The 23,934-nt window shown below is 39.7% G+C and overlaps 1 protein-coding gene and 1 long non-coding RNA gene across 2 annotated transcripts; one reads left to right on the top strand and one right to left on the bottom strand.

Annotated features, from left to right (window-relative positions):
* Positions 1–1,339: 1,339 nt before the first annotated feature.
* LOC147865239 (uncharacterized) lies at positions 1,340–8,140 on the bottom strand. The gene is made up of 13 exons (XM_087318019.1): positions 7,794–8,140; positions 7,239–7,426; positions 6,504–6,660; positions 6,300–6,385; positions 5,402–5,492; positions 5,180–5,299; positions 4,110–4,211; positions 3,926–4,033; positions 3,715–3,779; positions 3,512–3,629; positions 3,255–3,428; positions 3,105–3,172; positions 1,340–2,728 (listed from the first exon to the last, which is right to left on the bottom strand). The coding sequence occupies exons 1-13, from the start codon at positions 7,956–7,958 to the stop codon at positions 1,786–1,788; spliced, it is 2,385 nt and encodes a 794-aa protein (XP_087174145.1). The 5' UTR covers positions 7,959–8,140; the 3' UTR covers positions 1,340–1,785.
* On the top strand, positions 1,494–2,807 carry LOC147865240 (uncharacterized). The gene is made up of 2 exons (XR_015529637.1): positions 1,494–1,580; positions 2,551–2,807. It is a non-coding gene; the product is annotated as an uncharacterized LOC147865240 (long non-coding RNA).
* Positions 8,141–23,934: the final 15,794 nt, after the last annotated feature.

Genomic DNA, 23,934 nt, shown 5'->3' with positions numbered 1-23,934 from the left:
TCGCTACAAGAGTTGAACCACCACGAAACAGAGTCTCGACATAGTCAAAAGATGATGAAATGAGGGTAGCTAGGCCTCTTATTTATAGCGATACCCAAGGCCCCCAGGCAAGTTCACACTTGGCCTAATGGGTTGTCTCAATCCTAAGGATTAAAAGTAATCCCCCCCTTCTTTACACTCTCGTTTAACCCTCACACTTATCCACGTGTATAGAATACTACGGTAAATTCTCACCACGCGATATTATATGGTCATGCCCGTAACACATTGAATGTGCAGTGCAATCATTAACCAATTTCACATGTTGATTACACAATAAGTAGCTAAGTGGCCAAATTTACTTTGTTATCATTGTGACATATTAGACCAAACTAAGAAACATTGAAAGTGATCCAAAATGCCAGTGCTCCATTAATATGCTTTTTGTTTGTGAGATGTTGATGTTCAACATTTGAATGGACAATTGAAGCATTGATTGATTCTTTCTACATATTAATTTTCACTAATAAAGGTCATGTAATGAGTTCAAAAATCTTCAAATGCTACTACCAAACTGAAGCACATTATACTATAATCTTTTGCATTAGCTCAATTTGGTGGAACAAATGAGGCATTTAAAATTTCCGTGGGCCGTGTGAATAACATCAAACCGATCATTTGAAGTGTAATGACTTCCATGGATAAAAACACCGACGTGTGTCATCTAATGGAAATGAGAAAGCGTCTATTGCCTCATATTACCAGAAAACGTGATTAAAAGAATGAGCAATCAAAGATGATTCTACAATTTTTGGACATGTCATGGACACAAATCAAAATGGTGGATGTGGGTCCATTTGGGAACCTTGACACGCAAGAGGTTATATATATGACAAAATCAATGCCATTAATATTATTGCGTGTACACACTTATATAGTGGCAATCAACCACGGCCCATCTGCAAACCCAACAAGAGGCTTTGCACTGCGAAACCTAACAATTCCATCATATATATTTATATATACTATGAAAGGAAAGAAACATGGAGAATCGAAATATGAAGGTGCCACGCCGCCGCTCATCAATTATGCAATAATATGTATCTCCTTCACACAAAATCAGGCGAGAATTAACAACATACAAGTGATAGATATGATGGCATAGCGATGATGATAGATCGATCGATTTGCTCAAAATTGGTAAAGATGGAGGGGAGGTTAAATAATGAATGATATGTTCTAATGTGTGTATGTAATCATATATTAATAATATACACAGAGCAAAAACAGAGGAAGTTGAGGCTCGAACCAGTGACTACCACATTTCTCACTCATTCATTCAATTCATTCAGGCTCCTGCTGCTGTTAGAACTTAGAAGAAGGGCATTTTGATCAAATTCCTGTGTATGCAGCAGTACTGACTGAGCAGCCCTTCCTTGCCTGTGCAGACACAGAAAATCACAGCTTTTGCCCCTCTTCTGCTACAACTTTACCCCCATTGCGTATACTGCTCGCTCTTCTTCACCCCGCCGTACTTTGGGTTCCCTCATTTCATACATAGCTTCTCACAGAAACCTAGCCTTCTGAAGAGAAACATACCGGTTTCTTTTTTGTTTTTTGTCCATATCTTCAGCCCATCCATACATTTATACTCCACAATCTTCTCTAACCCTGTCAAACTCTGGATCATCTTCTTTTTTTCCGGATACAATCGTATTGTTGACAGTTAAATGGTTGGTGGTTCATAACATTGACAGCAGCAGCATCAGAAAAAAAAAAACAGCCGTTTTCTCTGCACATATTGGATTATATATCCGAGGCGAATTTCTCTGGTTGATTTGCACCACCTTTGCCTATAATGTTATTATTATTATTACAGACTTTGGGAGCTGCCCCATTGTTCAATCCCTTCTTTTCATGATCAGTAGAGGTTGAGTATTTCCCGGTCCATTTATGGAGCTCTGATCTTGCTTCGACAAAAGAAAGTGGTGGGGGCCGAGGTAGAAGGGTCCAAGAGCTCTCATCCTCGGGACCAGAGACAGGGGCAACTGACCTCTTGTCTGATTTTATGATAGATCCCAGATTCTCTATCAGAGACCCTGATTTGCTATTATTAAATTCCATATTCGCAAAGCCTGACCCTGATTTGCTTTTCATAGATTCCAGATTGTCAAGAACTGACCCTGCTTTGTTCATAGATTCCAGATTCACAAGAACTGATCCTGATTTGTTATTCATAGATTCCAGATCCTCACGAGCTGATGCTGATGTGCTATTCACAGATTCAACATGCCCAAGAAGCAGCCCAGGTTTACTATGATTAGTAGTATTATTCATAGTCCGAAACTCCAAATTAGTTGTGTGATGAAGATCTGTTGATTTTTGGATTGACCCTGAAATTCCTCGTAAGGGTGATGACGTCCGCGGCCTTATTGGAGGTATTATAGAACTATTTGCATTGCTGCCAACAGCTTTTGAATGAAGAATGTTTTGTTGACAAAAAGGAGAGCTCGATCGTAGCCGATCAAGATTTTTATATGTTGAACTGCCTGATGTTGGACCATTATTCAGGCTAGCGGATGCCGAGAATGCTGGTGGCCCCACTTGATTTGATGTTACTCTTCCCATTGAATCGATGGAGCTCGGAATGAACGATGATAAGTTAGTCGGCCTCAACATGTAGCGGGAAGATACACTAGTTGCACCTAATTTGGCTATCTGAACATCTGTTAACTGTTGATTCAACCACCTGGAATGCAGAAAATGCGCTATAAGGGTGACAGAGATAATAACAGAAATGAGAATGTGTTCACATCAAGTGCCTAGTTTTTGAGGTTTTGGGAGACCTTTGCCAAATGATTCATGATCACGGTTTTTAAGATTCACCACAATTTTTATGAGAAGTTTGAGAACTTACAAATGCTATTTGCAAAAAGAAAATACTTCAAATGTGCAACGGAAATTTGGGCAATTATTCAAATGTTCCCATTATTTCTATCAATTTAGGGCTACATGCATAAGTTATGAATGTGATCAAATACCTGTTTCCAACACATCTATTAATATATATACTATTCAGTTCCTTTACAAACTCAATACATAACTTATATGCTGTTTGCACTCACTGGATCATTTGCTGATTTGATTGTTGGAGCTCTTGAGACTCATCTAACTTGGACTGCAGCTCTTCAACCTGCAGAAAGCATATATGGAATAATTGGAGCCACTATCAAGTGTTTCACTAATTCAGTAATCTTTCGACAGTAGAACTTGACCTTTTTTCTCATGGATTCATTATCATCCTTCATCACTGTGATCTCTTGTTTTAAATTGTTGTTTTCTTGCATTGTCCTATCAATGGATGTTTGACGCTCAACGAGAAGATTATCTTGCTGAGATGCCATTTGTCCTTTAAGCTTAACTTTTGCTTTGCAAGTTCGCAACTCAGCCTGCATTGTTACAGATTGTTGAAAACATTCTGACTTGCATAAAGATGAAAAAACATGCATATATAACTGAGATTATATCATACTTGTAGTTTTTCAATTGATTGTTGACATTTATTAAGTTCCATCTCATTAAATTTACTTCTTTCTTCTGCACGATCTGCCGCGAGTTGGGCATCCTTAAAAGCAATTTCAAGTGAAGATCTGTAAAGTGAAAATGGGATGTCACTACTTGCATGAAAAAATCTAGTACAGGTTTAACGTTACCTTGTATTTTTATGTTCTTTACCTTTGAAGAGTTTGTGTTGCGAGTTGCTTTTGTAGGCTTGTGATCAATTCAGATTTATCTTGAACCTGATGTTGGTTGCCATAAGTTTGGTTAAGTGCCATAGATTTATTCATGTCATTGTTGAAAACTTGGATGGAAATGAACTGACTCCTTTTCTTTAACTTTATAATTAAAAGCAACAGTGCTTCTTGCGAGAAGAGCTTAAACTTACTTCTTGTTCCAGTGCCCCAACCCGCACAAGATGTTGGTTGAGAGTTTTCAGAGCTATTTGTCTCTCACAATCTAAGTTTTGATTCTCTATGCGCAACCTCTCCGATTCCTACAAGGAGATAAATATCAGAATCAAATGCTGTCAGAATATTGCTCAAAAATATGGATCATTTTTTGGTTCTTACTTGGTTTCTTTCATCCAGCTCCTTCCCTGAATTTGTAAGACGTGTGCTAACTTCAGCTATTTTTAGCTCTAGAGAATGTTTGCTTTCCAGCAAGGCTCTAACCTGCATGTCAAAAGACCAGATAGTAAAAGATCTCGTGAATCCTTGTAACCATATAGAGAGAATACATTAATATATGGCAACTTAAACGTGAACCAAGAAGAGATCTGTTGTGTTGTGAAACATTCTATCTATAGATGGCTGAGATCTGAAAGGTTTCATTAAAGAATTTGTCAATGCACAAAGCATGTATTGCAACATGATATTGATTCTATTTTGCTTTCAAATGTGTAGTACTAAATATGACATTTTCTCACTTTTTTATCATAACATTTTATAATTTTACAATTTAATTGTGCCAGAAATGGGAACTATGCAAAGTCTTAATAATTTCGCCTCAGGACTCATACCACAAGAGTAAAATCACCATATCAATGCATTGCCAATCAAATGTATATGGTTATGCCCAGAATGTACATCTTCATCTATGTTTTATGACATTTGTGCTTATGCCTGAGGTTATTTCATCCTTGTTCATAATGTACATAACAATCTACTTTAATTATGAACCTTTATTACTTCTGACAGAAGAAAAATTAAGATTTAGTTGGACACTTGATGTCCCAACTACACACTCCAATTTAACCATATTTTACCAATTTACCTTAGACCAGCAGCCTCATGAATGTGTTGGTATAAATAACCCCCTTTTAGCCAATAATAATCATCTGGAATGACTCCATCATATATATAAAACAATAATATTTTTTGCTCCATGTTTAACTTGATCATAGTAGTATAATATATATTCAAGCATTACTAGATGTTATTTGCACTGGGGCAGATCATTCCCACTCAACCTACTTGAAACATTTTATATCATTTCAAGCTCATGTTTCCCTTGCCGTTCCCTGCTAGGTCTTGTGGCCTTAAACAATTCACTCTAGGAATTGTCTGGTAATAATTTCTAAAATAAGGCCAACAATAATTAAATACTACATAAAGGTGCTTGAATAACCAAGCTAACCCACCTGTTTTTCCAGCTCGAGAACTCGTTCTTGATGAGCTTCAGCTTGATGTCGCAAATGACTCTCTAAATGTGACCGCTCTTTCTCAAATTTCTCTTTAGTATCAGCAATTTCCTGAATAGCCTGAAAACATTTCAACATGTATTGACATCACAGGTTAATCAGGAACATAAATAATGACAATGGCACAAACTATTCCAGAACATTCATGACTTTAAACCACACCTTCTCTTTCTCATGTGCCAGCTCTAGCGAATATTCTCCTTTAAGTTGGTTCATTGCTCTTGAGTTGTTTTCTCTGAGTTCAGAGAGCTCACTGCAATAAAAAACAAATTTCGTTTTTATAGGAGTTGTGATCTGCATCTTGAAAGTTTTGATTCTAGATTATGCAGAAACACCTAAATGCGAATGATTTTGTATCATAGCATAGAGCATGGTTAGGAAATGGTGGATAGAGATGGTGCCAAACTTTGGCATTTCCCCAAAAACGAGGAGGCAAATGTGAGTTCAAAATGTTCTATTCTACGTGCAGACAACAAAAATATTGAAATGTAATAAAAAACAGTGATAACAGTAAAATCCACAAAATATACATAAATTTGATTTCATATTGACAGATGGCATCTTCAGGCATAGTAGAAGGATGAAATAAAAATTATTTCAGCACTTGGCTAGGTAATAGGAGCACAAAAATCCAGGGACATGCTAAAAATTGCAAGAAAAGATATTAACAGACGGCATCTTCAGGCGTAGTAGAAGGATGAAAGAAAAGATATTTCAGCACTTGGCTAGGTAATAGGAGCACAAAAATCCAGCGAAATGCTAAAAATTGCAAGAGTGCTAAAGACAAAGGATTTATTATGTGAAACAAAACATAAACAAATAAAAGAACTACATTAGAAGAAATGAGAATGGAGAAGAGGGAGGAGGGTTCGTTATGTAGGATGGAGGAGAGCCACTGTAAGAACTGCAACAAAATATTCCGAGAAAAAAATCAAAAAGAATATTGAAAGCTTCTGTACACAGGAAAACCAAAATTTTGTTGATGAGCTTCCAAAAGCACTAATCACAACAATTGATGAGCATAAAGAAATTGTCAAGCATAGTTTCTATAGGCAAGTACCTACTCAGGTTGCCATTGTCTCGAAGCGCCATTTCGAGAGACATAAGTGTCCTGCGAAGCTTTTCGTGCAAATCCATGTTAGCTGACTGCAATGAAATTTTTTCAAGATCAGTCGACATGAATATAGTATTCCAAAGCCACTTAGATACTGGTATACTCGATATGAATGCAGAGATGGAATGTTCAAATAGGAGATTAATTCACCTTAAACTCCGCCAGACTCCCAGCAAGATAAGTTTTAATGGTGGAATCATTCCCTTGTCTAAAGCAAAGAGATAAGTGACTTAGATGCTTGAACTGATTAGCTTCTACAACACTGAAGGTTGAATCACCAGTTCGCACATGTAAGATTGCCTGGAACCTGCAAATTCTATGATGTTGCTTGTCAGTCGCCTAAAGCATTGAAAACAAACACTTACATTATTCATTCTCTAATTTGTCACCAATAGTTTCTCAGGGTTTTACTTTTCTTAGAGCTATGGTTGAGTAACACTGCTTCAAATCCATGCAGACGTGGTAGTGAACATAAACAGTGTGCTTTTATCAGCGATTTAAGACCAGTTTTCAGCACAAAGTCAGGAGAGAAGAAACAACCAAATGAAAGTAATAAGAAAACCAATTCACACTATCTTTCTAATGATCCATGCAAGAAAGCATTGAGGTTTTTTTATCAAAGATTAAGACCAGTTTCTTGCAAAAAGTTAATAGAGTATAAACAACCAAATGAAAGTATAAGAAAAACAATGTAGCATATCTTTCTAGTGATCCATATTAAGAAAACATTGAGATAGAAAATCACGAGTCATATATAAGCATCCATAAAGGACTGTATGTGGCATGTGAGAACCGACATTCATGTACTTGGTGGTGCATAGTAGAGTGTTACAGCAAATGAATTTTCCAAGGCAACACGGAATATACAATATCCAGGAAAATTACCTGGGAGTGTCATGACTGCCAGCGTCCTTAATGCATTGCTCTAGTAGCTCAATAAGCTTGTAAGGGAACGTTGTAAAATCCACAAGTATGCATTGCTCCACCTTTAAGTTCTGAAAGTCATCTTCACTGACTTCTAGGAAATACAGAAAAAACGGATCTGCTTCACTTGTAAGTTGCATCCGCAATAACTGCAAATATAACAACCTTTTCAATTTATGTCATTCAAAATACAATCAAAGTTACATATCCCCTCAGAAGGATCTCTTCATGTGTATGACATGACTGCAGCATGTACAACATATTTAGAACATCTTTCACAAAAATATTATTTTAATTCACACCACCTAGGTGCCAAGTTCAACATCATCTATTCGAGAATCGAAGGGTAGGGGTAATATGAACAAAATGCAAGGTCCCCAAAAAACTCACTATGTGCAATCCTTATAGCTTTAGTTCAATCATTTCCAACTTGCTACATCCATATACTATTATGATAAACTAGTGCGAACTTGTATATATCTATGGAAATTTAACAATAGAACTTATTTGGCCTACCTTGCTGGATCTGTGAAGCTTGCTGATCCCCATTACAATTCTGACAGTGAGCTCCATGAGCCGATCTTCAAATCCTGGCAACTTTGTAACTCTAACTTGTATTGGCTTCTCAAATAAAGTAGAGCTACTCTCCATAACATTTAGCTTAACTATGTCATCCATCATAAAAGGGTTCCCAAATTGCTTGCACAAAATGAAGTCACGTCTTTGTAAATCTTCAGAACAACTGTGTGCACCATGGAAGTCCCTTTAAGGACTCACATCGGGTGAAACTAAAGCATTCTGGTTTTCATGACATATCTTCAGCAGTTCATTGACACATACAACCTAATTCATCATCTTTGTAATCTGCAAATGATAGATATAGAAGAAGTATCATGAAATTAACATACTCATTCGTTTCGACATTGTTAATCAATGAAAGGGAAGATATGCAAATTCTAAACGCAACTTAAACCAGACGAGAATATCAATCTGCATAGTTTTAACAATCAGCATTGAGGTCACTATTGGATTGTTACTTTCGTATTTTGAAAAGAGATCTTAAATCTGTCTTTCCAATCATTTGACTGTAAAATAGGAATTTCCTTGATATAGTCTGGTTGGATTCAATCACACTTCTTTACAACACAGGGGATAAAACAATCGAAAATAGTGCTGATGATATAATAGAAAACAAATGGTTGTAAACTTGGGAAAGAAACATTATTTATTGAAATAAATCTGGTCCAAAAAAATATGTGACTCACTTAACAAGTTCATAGATGGGTCTCCTTTTATGTTCTTTCTTTTAGAATGTATTCAATATAGCATGTATCAGAATGTGCTGGATTTCACAATGGCGTCAACAAAATGAAGTTCATGTCATTGTGAAAGTTATTCCAGAACCAAAAGAAAAGGGTTTACATTAGATGATCAAAATCCTCTTCAATGGATTGACAGATGTTCTTCAGATGCCTCTTTGATTAACTCGTGATCTTCTTCACATATCTGTTTGATTCCCAAGCTTCCACAAGCTTTTAAGTAATGGATTAATGTGCCATTTCCTAGACAGATGCTGCCAATGTACATGTGTTTCGTATAGACTAGCACTTCACTAAAAAGTTCATTTCTACAACATTGCATCCAAGGACTTTACTAAAGTATATACCTTTCAATATATATAAGCTTAAAACAAGCCTTTGTTAAGAGCAAAGGTTTTCCCAATCAGGCTGAAGAGAAGAGCACATTCCTACAGAAAATGCCAATGGCTTGTCTTTTTTCCCATAAATTTAATAATATTGTAATCATGGTTTAGCACTTTCGTTCCTTTTCCTCGGTTTTGGTATCCTGAAGTGGAATGAGATTGATACTGAATGAACTTTCTCCTGTACATCAACTTCCACCTCTAAAAGGACATTAACATAACCTCCCTCTTCACTGCTTTGCAAAACTGTACTGGTTTTTCTGTTTTAAATGAGCATCTGGTTGTGGTTTTTGTCCAGCATCCTTCTTGCTTCCTTACTTCATCTGAATTCTCAAGATGCGAAACATCACAAAGGCTCAAGGGTGTAGGAATTTGGAAGTAATTGTGGTCGTCCACAAAGCCTTCTCCTGTGAGAATCCTTTTAGATCATTTCCAATCCAAATACCACAAATCAAAACACCAAAAGGATAATATATTTGGATCTATACATCCAGTAGAATTACAGGCATGAAAGAAAATACTCACAACATTTTGAACGAATGTACAAATTTTGAAGGAAAACTTTCAGTAATGCACCATATTATAATGGTTGAACTTCCCAATAACAAAGTATTGAATGGATTATTGATTGAAATATGAACTCCATTGCAATAAAACATATTGAATCCATACGGTAAATGACTAGTTCTCAAAAGAACATATTGAGTCCATACAATACATGGAAGATGATTCGTTTTCACTACAAAAATTGAATCGATCAAAAAACATGGTAAAATGACTAGTTTTCAATACAGCATATTCACTCGATCAAAAAACATGGTAGATGACTAGTTTCCGAGACAAGACATTAGTCGATACAAAACAAGGTCAATGACTAGTCTTCAAATAGACCATATTGAATTAACACAGCATGATAATGTGCTAGCTTTCCATACATCATGCAACAGAACAAATAGAGAGAGATGAGGAGGAGGAGGAGGAGCACCTGCATTCTTTCTTCCTGTGTTTTCTGTTTCCAATGGACAGAGACAGAGTTCTTGCTAGAGAGAGAGAGAGAGAGATGATTGCCAACGGCCAACGACCAGTGTGAAAGCGTCCAACAGGGTTAAACGTCTCTCTCTCTCTCTCTCTCTCTCTCTCTCTCTCTCTCTCTCTCTCTCTCTTTCTATGTTGTGTGGGTGTTGTTGTTCCGTGTGAATCCACTCTAACTACCGTCTCCTAAGCTTTAGCTAGCCTGCGTGTGGCTCAGATCGTCTCTCTCTCACATCAACGGTCTACCTTCTTCTTCTGTTTTGCGTATGTGCGGCTTCTTCCGACCTTCTTGACTCCACCCCACATCTCAATATAAAACCCCTCTTGACTATCATTCATAGGGATCAGACATCCTGGTGAGGGCACGGTAGGGTAGAACATGGCAGGGCAGAACATGGCAGGGCAAGATAGCCAGGTGGACTCACACCAACACCTCATGTTAAGAGTCTATTTCTAATCAATAGACCAAAATAAAGTAAAAAGAAGGAAAATAGATTGGATAGAAGAACCCGTTCCACCCGACCACCCCCGAGCTATGATCAAGACATAGCCAACCTACCACAAACGTCCCATACCATCGGATATCATGACTAATACTTTGGAAGAGATAACACGATCGTCGAGACGAAAGCCTAGCCTGCACCACTTGTGTCTAAGACAACAACCTTATGACGTGATGCCCTTATGAGGGTAGTTAAGCCTCATATTTATACCTCTTCCTAGGCCCCTTGAATAGATGTGCCTTTCTAATAGGCTCTCCATTCATTGGTTGTCCAAATCATGATAGTGCATGCACATATCATTCCTTCTATCCAATCACATTAGTCCCTTTCTAACATTAGTGAACATACCCGTGACTTATGTACATATTAGTGACCTACCCTCACCTACGTTATGTGTACATAACACTTCCTGACCTCGCTCTATTTTGTGGGTTCAGTCACAGGGACAAGCCATCCTAGTCAGGGCAAAACATGGCAGGGTAGGATAGCTAGGTGGACTCACACCAACACCTGCTAATCGATCAGTCCATCTGTCATCGCGATGGAGCCACATTTGCTAGCCATATGTAAAAAAAGGACCCCCTCAGCTTCCAATCCATGTCTCATTGTCATTGAGATGACAATAATCATGTCAAGATTCGAACTCTTCACCTCTTGTATATAATCAAGTGTTATGTTCTAACTAACACATCCAAATACATGGTCATGTTTTTTATATCTTATTAGATTATTAGATTATCTATTCCAAGTTCTAGGAGGTTTTAGAAGCTTCCAAGAAGCTCCAGAAACTTCAGCATGAAAATGGGTAGATGCATGGAACTACATGTAGAGCCCACAAACATGTATAAATACTTGTAACTTCCTTGATCCCTTTCAAGGGATTCAATGCCAATCATTGACACATCAATCCAGTATTCTTGTTTAGCCCCATCTTCTCTCCTTGATTTACATCTATGTCTTTCTGCTCTTGTATTGTTCCTAGCGTCTTAAGTTACTCATCTCGTCGTTCCCAACTTCCTGAGTTTCTAGCCTTATCACGTCGAGTTCCACGTTCGTAACCTTATTGATCGTAGCCTCGTCATTTGTGCTTTGTCATAGTCTAGGGTTGGTGTGTCCATGACACTCACCTCTTGTAAGCATCCAAGAATATTGTTTGATAGTGTTAATAATTAGGTAATTAACTAGGGTTAATTAGTGACTAATTTTGTGAGTAGTTAAGCAACGAATGATTAATTGATATGTGTGAGTATGTCACATGTGTGCGAGAGGAAGAGAGAGAGGAAGATACACTTATAAACAATAATCTAAATGGGGGGTGATTAACGAGAGTGTATATTAAAAAGCATCATCAAATACAAAAATACCCACAATGAGGTATATATATATCTCATGTGCAAAGGTGCACATGTGTGAGTAGAATATAGGTACAAAGGTGTAAGTCCTATATTAAATGTACATGGGAGTGGAGGATCTACAACGTACCCCACTCAAGTACAAAATCTTATTTAAGGATTTAAGGTCAACACACTAACTAGATTCTATCTAGGTAACTACTAAGTTACGTGTGTTGACTAAATAACTAAATCTAGTCGAGATTGATATCTCAATAAATAGACATCCATTCGATTCAATTGTCTACCGAACGACACTAGAAATACCTCGCAAGTATTCATATGTAGAGCTTCTACTTCCAATCGATCTTTTGTTGTATTTCTTGTAGTTGTTCGTAATTGTTCTCTTTACTATTGCATGCACGAAAAAGAAGCTTGACACCTTTGTGAATGTGGTAACCACATACCTTAAATGGATTCGATGATAGGTTGTTCTTTATCCACATTCCTTTCCAGTTTCTAGATATGATTTGAATCTTAAATAGACTCAATGAAAAGTTGTTCTTTATCCACATTCTTTTCTAGTTTGTGGATATAATTTGGAACTTTTTCTAAAGGCACAAGGAATCATTAGTCTTAATCTATAAATATAATTTGGAACTTTCTCTAAAAGTGTAAAGAATAATTAATCTTAGCCCATCGATGCCAATCAAACTTGGGTTCCCTAAATTTGATGAAATTGATGATTTAGTGTAAACCACCGAAACAATTGAGGTTGGGAATTGTTGTTTTGCAAACTACAACTTCTATAATTTAGGTATACAAATTGCAAAGAAATTATTCTTCAATAAACTACTATATTCTCGAGAATAAATTTGAAGCCTCATCTCTCAAGAGAGAACATGCACATCACAAGGACTATTGTGTTTGTGCAAGGAGAGAGAGAGAGAGAGAGAGAGAGAGATTGTTCCAATTTTTACGTTATTGGGGACTACAACACAATTGGGATATGCATAATGCTTTCATGTTTGATAATAGACATAGGGTGAAAGCCTATATAAAGAAGCTGAAAGGTATTCTCATGTGGAATTTTTGCGCATTACAGCATGTGGGGATCATTTCCTCAAATGCATATTCAAGTTTTTTAATGGCATTACAGGACGTCCCTCTCCCTACATAGGCATATGATAGGTAGAGGAGACTAAGAAGTGTTGTAATTGAGTGGATTTTAATACAATTGATATAATTGTGTGCTTTAGAAAGAGAGAGAGAGAGAGAGCTCCCTATATTCCACAGTGGCATCTAGTTAATTAAGAGATATATAAGAAGTACATAATAGAGAGGTGAGGAAGAAAGTTGGGTTTCGAACCCACAACGCAGTGCTTGTTTGCTAACAACTTACCACTAGGGTAAGGTAATTACAATAATAATAAAAAAGAGCCCAAATGGATGTAGCTTAGTTGATATGGTTGTCCAATGGAGTCCATGAGGTCATGGGTTCAACCCCTACATTCCACAGTGGCATCCAGTGAATTAAGAGATTTATATAATAGAGAGGTGAGTAAATCTAGGTAGGGTAAGCTAATTACACTAAAAGGGAGAGAGAGAGAGAGAGAGAGTTTGCCTAGATGGATGTAGCTCAATTGGTAAGGTTCCTGATCTGTTTTCACAAAAAAAAAGGATTCTATTGAAACTACCCGAACTTACTTAGACATAGGAATAACACCCGACGGGAAGAACTCTCCAGTATTCCACCGAACCTACTGGGTATTCCAAATAGCCTCCGATTTTATGGAAAGTTACCTAATAGAAAGTTACCTAATTCGGTCCGATGGATTCTACCCTACGTGCGCCGAAGAAGAGCTTGATTAAACAGAATAGATAACGAAAAATTTTGTCGTTTGTGATTCGGACCGAAAAAAGTAGGTTGAAATAGTCAGTCCTTTTGGTAACATGTTTGAATTCTAACGTATTCTAAAAGCGAGAGAGAGAGAGAGAGAGAGAGAGAGAGAGAGAGAGAGAGAGAGAGATTGCTCGGATGGATGTAGTTCAGTTGGTAAGGTTGCCCAATGGAGACCAGGAGGTCATGGGTTCAATCCCTACATTCCATAGTGGCATCTAGTAAAATTGAGAGATATATATGGAGTAATAGAGAGGTGAGAAATTGGGTTTAGTCGAAGCCAAGACTAATAGTGTAACAACTTACCACTAGGGTAAACTAATTACAATAAGAGAGATAGATGGATGGATGTAGCTCCACTAGGGTAAACTAATTACAATAAGAGAGATAGATGGATGGATGTAGCTCCCTTGGTAAGGTTGCCCAATGGAGACCAGGTGGTCATGGGTATGCCTACATTCCATGGTGGCATCTGGTGAAATAAGTGATATCTATGAAGTTATAAAGAGGTGAGAAATTTGGGTTTCGAACCCAAGATGGAGTGTTAGTAATGTAAACAACTTACCACTAAGGTAACCTAACTACAAGAGATAGATAGGCCATATTATCTTCTTCGGAGGTTAAGTATGATCTATGAAACAAAAAATATTATCTATTACATTTCACGCGATACGTGTGAAAGTGAATAGTGACTCTCAATGTTCAAGAACTTTACCCATGAATGTTGCAATCGAGAGTGCACATTGTGGTTGTGAGAGAAATTCGTGCAAGGATTGGGCTCGGTCGAAGAGATGTGGAAAGCATGGTCGAATATGAACAAAGGCAGAGCATTCCGAATTATTATATCCAGAAGACTGCGATTCAGAACTTCAACGGAAGGTGATTGAAGGAAACTGCCCTAGGGCAGCAGGGAAAGTTTGACTTGTACATATGCAACACCTATAGAGTATGTTGTCTTTGTGCTTCCAAAAGCTTGTGATAAACTGAAAGTTGTGAAAATGGCCAACAAATACATGCACATATTTGTGGAAATAGGGCAGTGGAGAGTATTGTTTTTTATTTAATGGATATGTATTCAAAAGTTGTTGGGATAGATCAAGTCAGAGATTTAGTCCATAAGGTCTCGTTTCATGATGTCGTGCCATGGAAGGCATTACTAGCACGACAGGTCTTCATGATAGTTCGAAGGTTTACAACATATGCAATGTCAAGGGATCATCTCAGATGAATATCACTTGAAAAAGCAAAAAGAGGAGCAAGGTGAGGATGTGTTGATCAAGTTAAGAAGATGCAACTTCAACGAAATTATGGAGATGAAGTCACATACATGAATTGTTTGTTATGCTTCCCATTCGAAAGATAGTCTACTGCAATGTTTTTATTACAGGATATGTTTCCAATTCAAAACTAGGTTGAATCTTGCATTAGAGCATTAGAAAAGGGTAGAGAAATGTAGGTAAAGATTGAGGAGATGGGCAGGTTGAAGAGAAACCAAGTTGTTAACAATGCATTGCTTGATTTATATGATACGTGTGGTGTCTTACAAAAAGTACATGAACTGTTGGATATGCTTCCATTTCGAAAGGTAGTCTCCTGTAATGTTTTCATTATAGGTCAATGTTTAAACCAATGATTAAAGGTGATAGAAAGAACATTCTTGTAGGTGTTCACCGTTCTTTGTACTTGTAAAGAATCAAGAGATGGATTCTGAGCAGCGGAATAGATGTGAACTGTGTGTATGAGAGAGAGAGAGTGAGTGAGAGAGAGAGAGAGAGACCAGGAGTAAGACACAGAGAATACGCAAGGTAAAGTATATTAACAAAGGAGAAAGACTCAACATCATACAAGGTGGGAGGAGGGTGCTTTATATAGTCACCCTCTCTCTTCATTAACTACAAGACTCATGGAGCATGGGGAATGTGAAAGCTCATAAGTTATGTGTCATAGAATATGATTCTATGACTCATACTAAATGCTAGAATACAAAGAGGTGACATAATGGTGACTCTTGACCGTTGGAGTGTCTATTCACTCTCAAGGTGAGTTCACACACTAGACCAAGTTAAGCTTGATTCTCAACACGCCCCCTCAAGCTCAAGAACACGCCCCCTCAAGCTCAAGTCGGGTCAGTTTCAGACGGTATCCGAAATCCGCTTCGACTCGCGTTCTGGAGTCCACGTTGACTCGCAATTATGCGGAGTTGCGGAATCCGTGCTCCAGCTTGCGTTGTGCGTAGTTGCGAAGTCTGTGCTTCGGCTTGCATCTTTCTTCGCGGCTTTGCACGGTAGATCGGCTCTTCGCGGCTTCGTTGCGTGGTTGCGGAATCCACACGTTATTGCATAGTGTCTTCTTCGCGGCTTCGGTGCGCGGTTGCGGAATCCACACGTTATTGTGTAGTTTCTTCAGTACTCCCCCTCAAGCTTGGCAGGTCAGGGATCGTTAATCCGAGATCGGTCATGAATTGCCATGGCTTATCGACTCCTATTTAGTGAAGATGTCGGTCGTTTGAAGATTTGTGCTAATGTGTTGTAGGTCAACATCGCCAGCTAGAACGCGCTCTCGGATGAAGTGATAGTGCACTTCGATGTGTTTTGTCTGCGCGTGGAACACCGGGTTCTGAGCTAGATAGATACTGCTCATGTTGTCGCAATAAAGGGAAGTCAGATCCTTGATGGGTACGCCCAGATCCTTGAGTATCCTTTTGAGCCATATGGCTTCACATGCGGCCACTGCCACGCTCATGTATTCCTTCTCTGTGCTCGAAAGAGCGATGATTGGTTGCTTTTTGCTGGTCCAAGATATTGCTCCGCTGTTGAGGGAAAAAACAAATTCGGAGGTTGATCTTCTATCGGCTTTGTAGATAGCCCAATCGGCGTTTGTGTACCCCTCGAGTCGTATTGGCATCGCGGTCTTGTAGAGGATGCCGCAATCCATTGTGCCGCTCACGTATCGTAGAACTCGCTAAGCGCAATCCAAGTGAGTATCACGCGGTGTTTGCATGAATTGACTAAGGAGACCGACCGGATAACTGAGATCGGGTCGAGTGATCGTGAGGTAGATGAGACTCCCGATGAGTAGCCGATACTGAGTCAGTTCACACGCTTTGGTGCCAGAGTTCGCATCTAGTTTGAGATTGCGATCGAGTGGGGTTGTCGCGGATTTGCACTCAGCCATACCGAACTTGCATAACAAGTTGAGGATGTAGTGACGTTGAGAGATCATGATTCCGATCAGAGACCAAAGTACCTCGATGCTGAGGAAGTAGTGGAGCTCCTTCGTGTCCGTCATCTCGAACTTGTCGGAAAGGAGGGATTTGACTTTATTGATTTCGGCGAGATGCTCACCTCCAATGACTAGGTCATCCACATATAAGATGATGATGATCGGACTTGCGGAATCCCTTCGTATGTAGAGGGAGTTATCTGATTTTGACATACGGAAGCCGGTTTGATGAAGATATTGCGTTATCTTCGAATGCCAAGCACGCGGTGTTTGCTTGAGGCCGTAGAATGGTTTCTTGAGTCGGCATACAACTTTTGGATGGGTGCTCAAGTTGAAGCCGGGTGGTTGTATCATGTACACCTCCTCTTCTAATTCACCTTGTAGAAAGGCATTCTTGACGTCCATTTGATGGAGGTGCCACCCTTTCGCCGTGGCAAGCGCAATTACGGTCCGTACCGTCGTCATCTTTGCCACCGGGGCAAAGGTCTCCTCGTAGTCAACTCCGTGCGTTTGGGCATAGCCTTTCGCTATGAGTCGCGCTTTGTAACGGTTGACAGAACCGTCAACGTTGTACTTCACTTTGTAAATCCATCTGCATCCGATCGCCTTTTTGTGCGGTGAGGTGGGAACGAGATCCCATGTCTCGTTCTTGCGTAGTGCCTGCATCTCCTCATTCATGGCTTCGATCCATCGCAGATCCTTGGCTGCTTCGGAAAATGTTTCTGGCTCACGTACTGTCGCCACCTTCATCATAAAGGCATAGTGATATGCCATGTAATCGTTGTAGCCGAATGTTACACTTGCGTGTTCCTCTAGTAGCTTTGATGTGAACCATTTTCCCTATACATGGGCACTTTTTACTCTAGTGCTGGCTAGAGGTTTTTTCCCCATGTTACCACATACATGAGTCACTCATAAGTGGTGGTACTTAGTACTTAGGGATATATATTTCAGCTTCTATTTTTTTAGGAACATTCATCAATAGAGAGCTATTCCAGCCATTGCCTTCCTTGTGTGAGTGCTTCTTTCTTTGAGCTTCTTGTGTGTTTCCCACTCTTCCTCACATACCCAACAGTGGTATCAGAGCCAAGTTCTTCATCCTCTCCATCTTCGGTTGTCCGCATCGCGGTGTCGCGGCACGCGCGCACTTTTCATTGTGCAAATCAACTTCCGAATATAGAGAAGTGTATTTCAGCACTTGGAGCGCATTTTCAGCAGGTACCCTGCTGTTTTACCCCCATTTCGAAGCCGTTCGTGTAGTCGAAATCGTCATCCGAGTGATAGTTTGTGAGCTGCATTTTCAGCACTCATTTCCGATTTGTTGAGGTAATATTTTACCACTTTCTTGTTCTTTGGTAAAATGGCAAACAATGGTGATTTGTTTGGCATGCTTCAAGCTGAAGATAAGCTTGATGGGACAAACTATCCAATGTGGTCCTACATGATGAAACACGTTCTTGTTGCCAAACAACTATGGAACATAGTGGTAGATGTAGATCGACGCCCCGCCGGTCCTACTACTTCACAGTCTACTATCACAGATACAGGTTCATCTTCGAGCACAGTGACTTCATCTACTCCACCAACACAAGAGCAACTTAGATGGGATGGAAAAGATGCTCAAGCTCATGCATTGATTGCACTTTCTGTGAAGCGTCATATAGTTCCACATATTCGGTCATGCTCTACGTCCAAACAAGCATGGGACACTCTTGCTTCGTTGTATGCCGTGCGTAACGAAGCACGTGTTGCATATTTGAGAAAGCAACTTGAGGATGTATATATGGCTGAAAATGAGTCGGTAGATGTGTATGTGACACGCATTAAAGATTTGAAAGAGCAATTGGCAAACATTGATGAGATCATTTCGAATACATCACTTGTCTCTACGTTGTTGAAAGGATTACCCGAATCTTTTCAAAGCTTTGCTACTACTATTCGTTTGGTTGCGAAAGGGAATACGGATATGTACGCATTTGATGAGGTTGTGTCTCTTCTTTTGCAAGAAGAACAATCTAGAGTGAATAGAAGTGGTTTGATAGAGGGAACACAAGCACTTGCTATCTCACAAAAAGGAAAAGGCAAGCATGGTTCAGCTTTTGGTTCTTCAAAACCAAAGCCTCAACCTCCCTCTTTCACTTATTCCTCTAATGATGGTGATTTGCAAAAGAAGAAAAGATGCAAATATTGTCGAAAGGTTGGCCATACGATTGAAGAATGTAGAAAGCTTGTTAAGCGCAATGAGAAGAAGAAGGAATCCGGCATGACCATTTCTGAAAATGTTTCAAGTGCAAAGAGTGATGAGGCCAACATGGCTCAAGATTATTGGGCATGTGTTGTTACATATCATTATGATGCATCATTGCACTCTAAATGTATGGTTGTAAGTGAGATTGATTCGGATTGGTTCTTTGATAGTGGTGCTTCAAAGCACATTACTTCATGCAAAAGTTTTTTTGCATCCTTGAAAGATGCACCCAAAGGTGGACATGTGGTGTGTGCAAACAATGCCTCTTATCCTATCATTGGAGTAGGAGAAATTGAGCTTTCGGCTGCAAATGGAGGTGTTGTCATCTTAAAGAATGTATTGTATGTGCCCGGTATCAAGAAGAACTTAATTTCGGTTCCTTTGATTGCCAAAGCCGGACTTCATGTACATTTTGTTGATGATAAGTGCATGGTTCACGATTATAGCAATGGTGATGTTATCGTGATGTCCGGTACATTATGCAATGGCTTGTACCGTTTAGATACATACAAGAGGGCTTCTCTAAATGCCTTGGCTGTACATACTTCTTCCATGGCTGAAATGGAGCTTTGGCATGCTCGTTTTGGTCACTTGAACTTCAATAGTTTGCTTCACTTGCAAAAGAAGGATATGGTTATTGGGTTGCCTACACTTGAGTCCATTGAAAAACATGCATGTGAAGGTTGCATTCTTGGAAAAATGCATCGTGCTTCTTTTCCAAAAGATAGTCATACACACACTACAAGAAAATTACAACTTGTTCATAGTGATGTGTGTGGTCCTGTAAAGACTCCATCTTTTGGAAAGCATGTATATTTTGTTACCTTCATTGATGATGCTACTTGTCATACATGGGTGTATCCTATGAAAGCAAAGAATGAAGTCTTTTCTTGCTTCAAATCATTTTTAGCTATGGCTGAAAATTTTTCCGCAAATAAGCTCTTGACTCTACGCACGGATCGTGGTGGCGAATATATGTCACATGAGTTTAATGCTTTTCTTTGTGAAAGAGGTATTTTACATCAATGTACGGTGCCATATACACCTCAACAAAATGGTGTTGCAGAACGCAAAAATAGAACACTCTTAGAGATGGCACGATGTATGGTTAAAGGAAAGCATCTTCCTAACAAGTTTTGGATGGAAGCGGTTATGTGTGCAAATTATGTGTTGAATCGTTGCCCTACAAAAGCGTTGAGAGTCATTACGCCATATGAGGCTTGGAATGGACATAAACCTATGGTTAGTCATATGCGTGTGTTCGGTTGTTTGGCATATGCTCTTGTGCCATCACAACAACGTCACAAACTTGATGACAAGGCAAAGAAATGCATATTTGTTGGTTATAGTGCGGAAAGTAAGGGATATCGTTTGTATCATCCATTGACGGACACAATTATTGTGAGTCGAGATGTGGTATTTGCTGAAAATTCAGCTTTCCCTTTTCTTGAATGCAAAAAACAACCAACAGTTAGCTCACAAGATGTGTTTGATACACTCATGCCTTTGTTCCAAAGTGCTTCGCTTGACCATGGACATGTAGACTAGCCAAGTGAGTCTCAAAGGGATAAAAATTTCCAGCAAATAAGTGTTGAAAATGCACGAAATGTCCAACCAAATGTGGCTGAAAATGAGCATGAAATTCAGCCCACGCATGATGTACATATTGAAGATGTATTACATAATGAACGTATGGCTATCGAGAGGTCACAAACTATGCCGAGGTGGCTGAAACAAACTTTGCAAGATAGCAAATTGAGTGCACCTTTACTTGGTAAAACAAGATCAAGCTCTCGCCATGCATCAGGTAATTTTGTGGATTATTCTATTGTTGCAATAGCATGTAATGAGGAGCCACTTACTTTTGAAGATGCATGTGATGATCCACATTGGATGAGTGCTATGCAATCAGAAATGGATTCCATTCATAAAAATGGTACTTGGGAGTTATGTGAATTGCCAAAAGGAAAGAATGTGATTGGTACTAGGTGGGTTTACAAGATTAAACGAAAGCCCGATGGTAGTATTGATCGCTACAAAGCTAGATTGGTTGCCAAAGGATATGCCCAACAATATGGCATTGATTATGAGGAAACTTTTGCACCTACTTCACGCATGACTACCATTCGTACCGTGGTTGCATTGGCTGCCCAAAGAGGTTGGAAAATGCATCAATTGGACATAAAAACAGCCTTTTTAAATGGTGATTTGCAAGAAGAGGTTTATGTGAAGCAACCTCCTGGATTTGCTACGAAAGAGAAAGAGCATATGGTTTGTCGCTTACATAAGGCCTTGTATGGTCTCAAGCAAGCTCCGCGTGCATGGTATGAAAAAATCCATAAGCACTTGATTTCTCTTGGCTTCACATGTAGTCCGATTGAAAGCACACTTTATGTACGCAAAGATGGGGCTGATCTTCTAGTGCTCGTTCTTTATGTTGATGACATACTCTTGACTGGGTCATGTGATGCAAAACTCGATTTTCTTATGGCTGATTTGCAGCATACTTTTGAAGTCACTTATCTTGGTCTTTTGAGCTACTATCTTGGCATCCAGTTTGTATCCGTTGAGGGGGGAATGTTTATGCATCAAGGAAAGTATGTTGAAAAACTACTTCAGCGTTTTGACTTTGAGGATTGCAAGCCGGTTTATACACCTGTGGAGACAGGATTTAGGTTCTCTGTTGAGGATTCTAGTGATGCGTTTGATACTTCTCTTTATCAACAAGCTGTGGGATGTCTTATATATGCATGCAATACAAGGCCGGATATACAGTATGCAGTCTCCCAATTGAGTCGATTCATGCATAGCCCTGGCACTAAGCATTGGCAAGCAGTGAAACGTGTGTTCAGATATCTTAGAGGCACTTTGAGCTTGGGTCTCTTTTATGGCAGAGATACTCAGCCATGCTTGCATGCTTTTACAGATAGTGATTGGGCTGGTTGTTATGATACTCGCGTGTCCACTAGTGGTAATTGCTTTTTCTTTGGAAACTCATGTATATCTTGGTTGAGTAAAAAGCAACCTACAGTGGCGACATCAAGTTGTGAAGCTGAGTACAGGGCAGTTTTCACAGCTACAGTGGAGTGTATATGGCTAAGACGCCTTTTGATGGATCTTTGCATGGAGATTGAAGTTGCTACACGTATTCTCACAGATAGTCAGAGTGCATTGGCTGTTGCACGAAATCCTGTATTTCATGCACGGACCAAACACATTGAGGTGCATTATCACTATGTGAGAGAGCGCTTTCATGCAGGAGATATTGATTTGGTATATGTGCCTACACAAGATAACGTGGCAGACATATTCACCAAAGCTCTTCCACGAGAAAAGTTTGAAGCTTTTCGCAAAGCTTTAGGCTTATTGCCTTGTGGGGGCTGATCTGTCACTCCTTGTACATGTTCACATCATTCGCTCCAGGGGGGTTTGTTACACTTGCGTGTTCCTCTAGTAGCTTTGATGTGAACCATTTTCCCTATACATGGGCACTTTTTACTCTAGTGCTGGCTAGAGGTTTTTTCCCCATGTTACCACATACATGAGTCACTCATAAGTGGTGGTACTTAGTACTTAGGGATATATATTTCAGCTTCTATTTTTTTAGGAACATTCATCAATAGAGAGCTATTCCAGCCATTGCCTTCCTTGTGTGAGTGCTTCTTTCTTTGAGCTTCTTGTGTGTTTCCCACTCTTCCTCACATACCCAACACCGAATCGGCTGACCGGATTCCTTTCACGGGTAGAGCAACGGAGCTTTTCATTTGCAAAGATGAGGGCTTTCTTAGCTCCGATTGGTACATCGAAGCCGCCGAACTCATTATCGAGTGAATGAGTCGACTCATTGTCGTCGAAGCGATCGTCTTCGTATTCCGTCATTTTCGCTTTGCCTTTGTCCATCTTCGGGCTAGGCCGTGATGTGCTTTGATCTCTCAAAGGCTCTTGTGGTTCGCTCAGTCGGGTCGTGATCAGACTTTCTTCAAACATGCGTGTAAGGCGATCTTCATCCTCTATCTCTTGTTCGGCGGATTCCGGGTCGAGCGGAGTTGGAGTCGAAGTTGTCTCTGGTGTGTACCAGGATGCAGACTCGTCAAAAACGACGTCTCGACTTACTCGAGATTTTCGAGTTGAGGGGTTGTAGCACTTGTACCCCTTTAGCTCCAGTGAATATCCTACGAGGATACATTTCTTCGACTTCGGGTCAAGCTTTTGACGCTTCTCGTCGGGGATATGCACGTACACTATCGCGCCGAATATTCAGGTGTGCGATAAGTCCGGCTTCTTTCCGGAGTATTTTTCGTGCGGAGTGACCTTGTGCACTTCGGATGTTGTGCACTAGTTCATTAGGTAGACAACCGTATTTGCAACTTTGGCCCAATATGACTTGGGCATATGCTTCTCGTTCATCATGGCCCACGCTACTTCGAGGATGTGCCGATTTTTGCGCTCGGCTACTCCGTTTTGTTGTGGAGTGTGTCGGCAAGTGAATTCTCGCCGAATTCCTTCCTTTCGAAGATACGCCGTGAAATCGTCTGAGAAGTACTCATTGCCGCCATCCGATCGAAGGCGTCGTACATGACGACCAATGGCTTTTTCGACTTCGTTTTTAAACCTTTGGAAGTGTCCAAACACTTCGCTCTTTTGCCACATCGGATAGAGCCACGTGTGCCTAAAGAAGTTGTCGATGAAGAGCACGTAATATCAGCATCCGCCGAATGT

Source organism: Azolla caroliniana, unplaced genomic scaffold (assembly GCF_043228905.1).
Source record: "Azolla caroliniana isolate FFs.n. ecotype wild unplaced genomic scaffold, voAzoCaro1.0.p SCAF_4, whole genome shotgun sequence".
In the NCBI taxonomy this organism is placed as follows: domain Eukaryota; kingdom Viridiplantae; phylum Streptophyta; class Polypodiopsida; order Salviniales; family Salviniaceae; genus Azolla; species Azolla caroliniana.
This window is presented reverse-complemented; position numbering and strand designations above follow the sequence as displayed.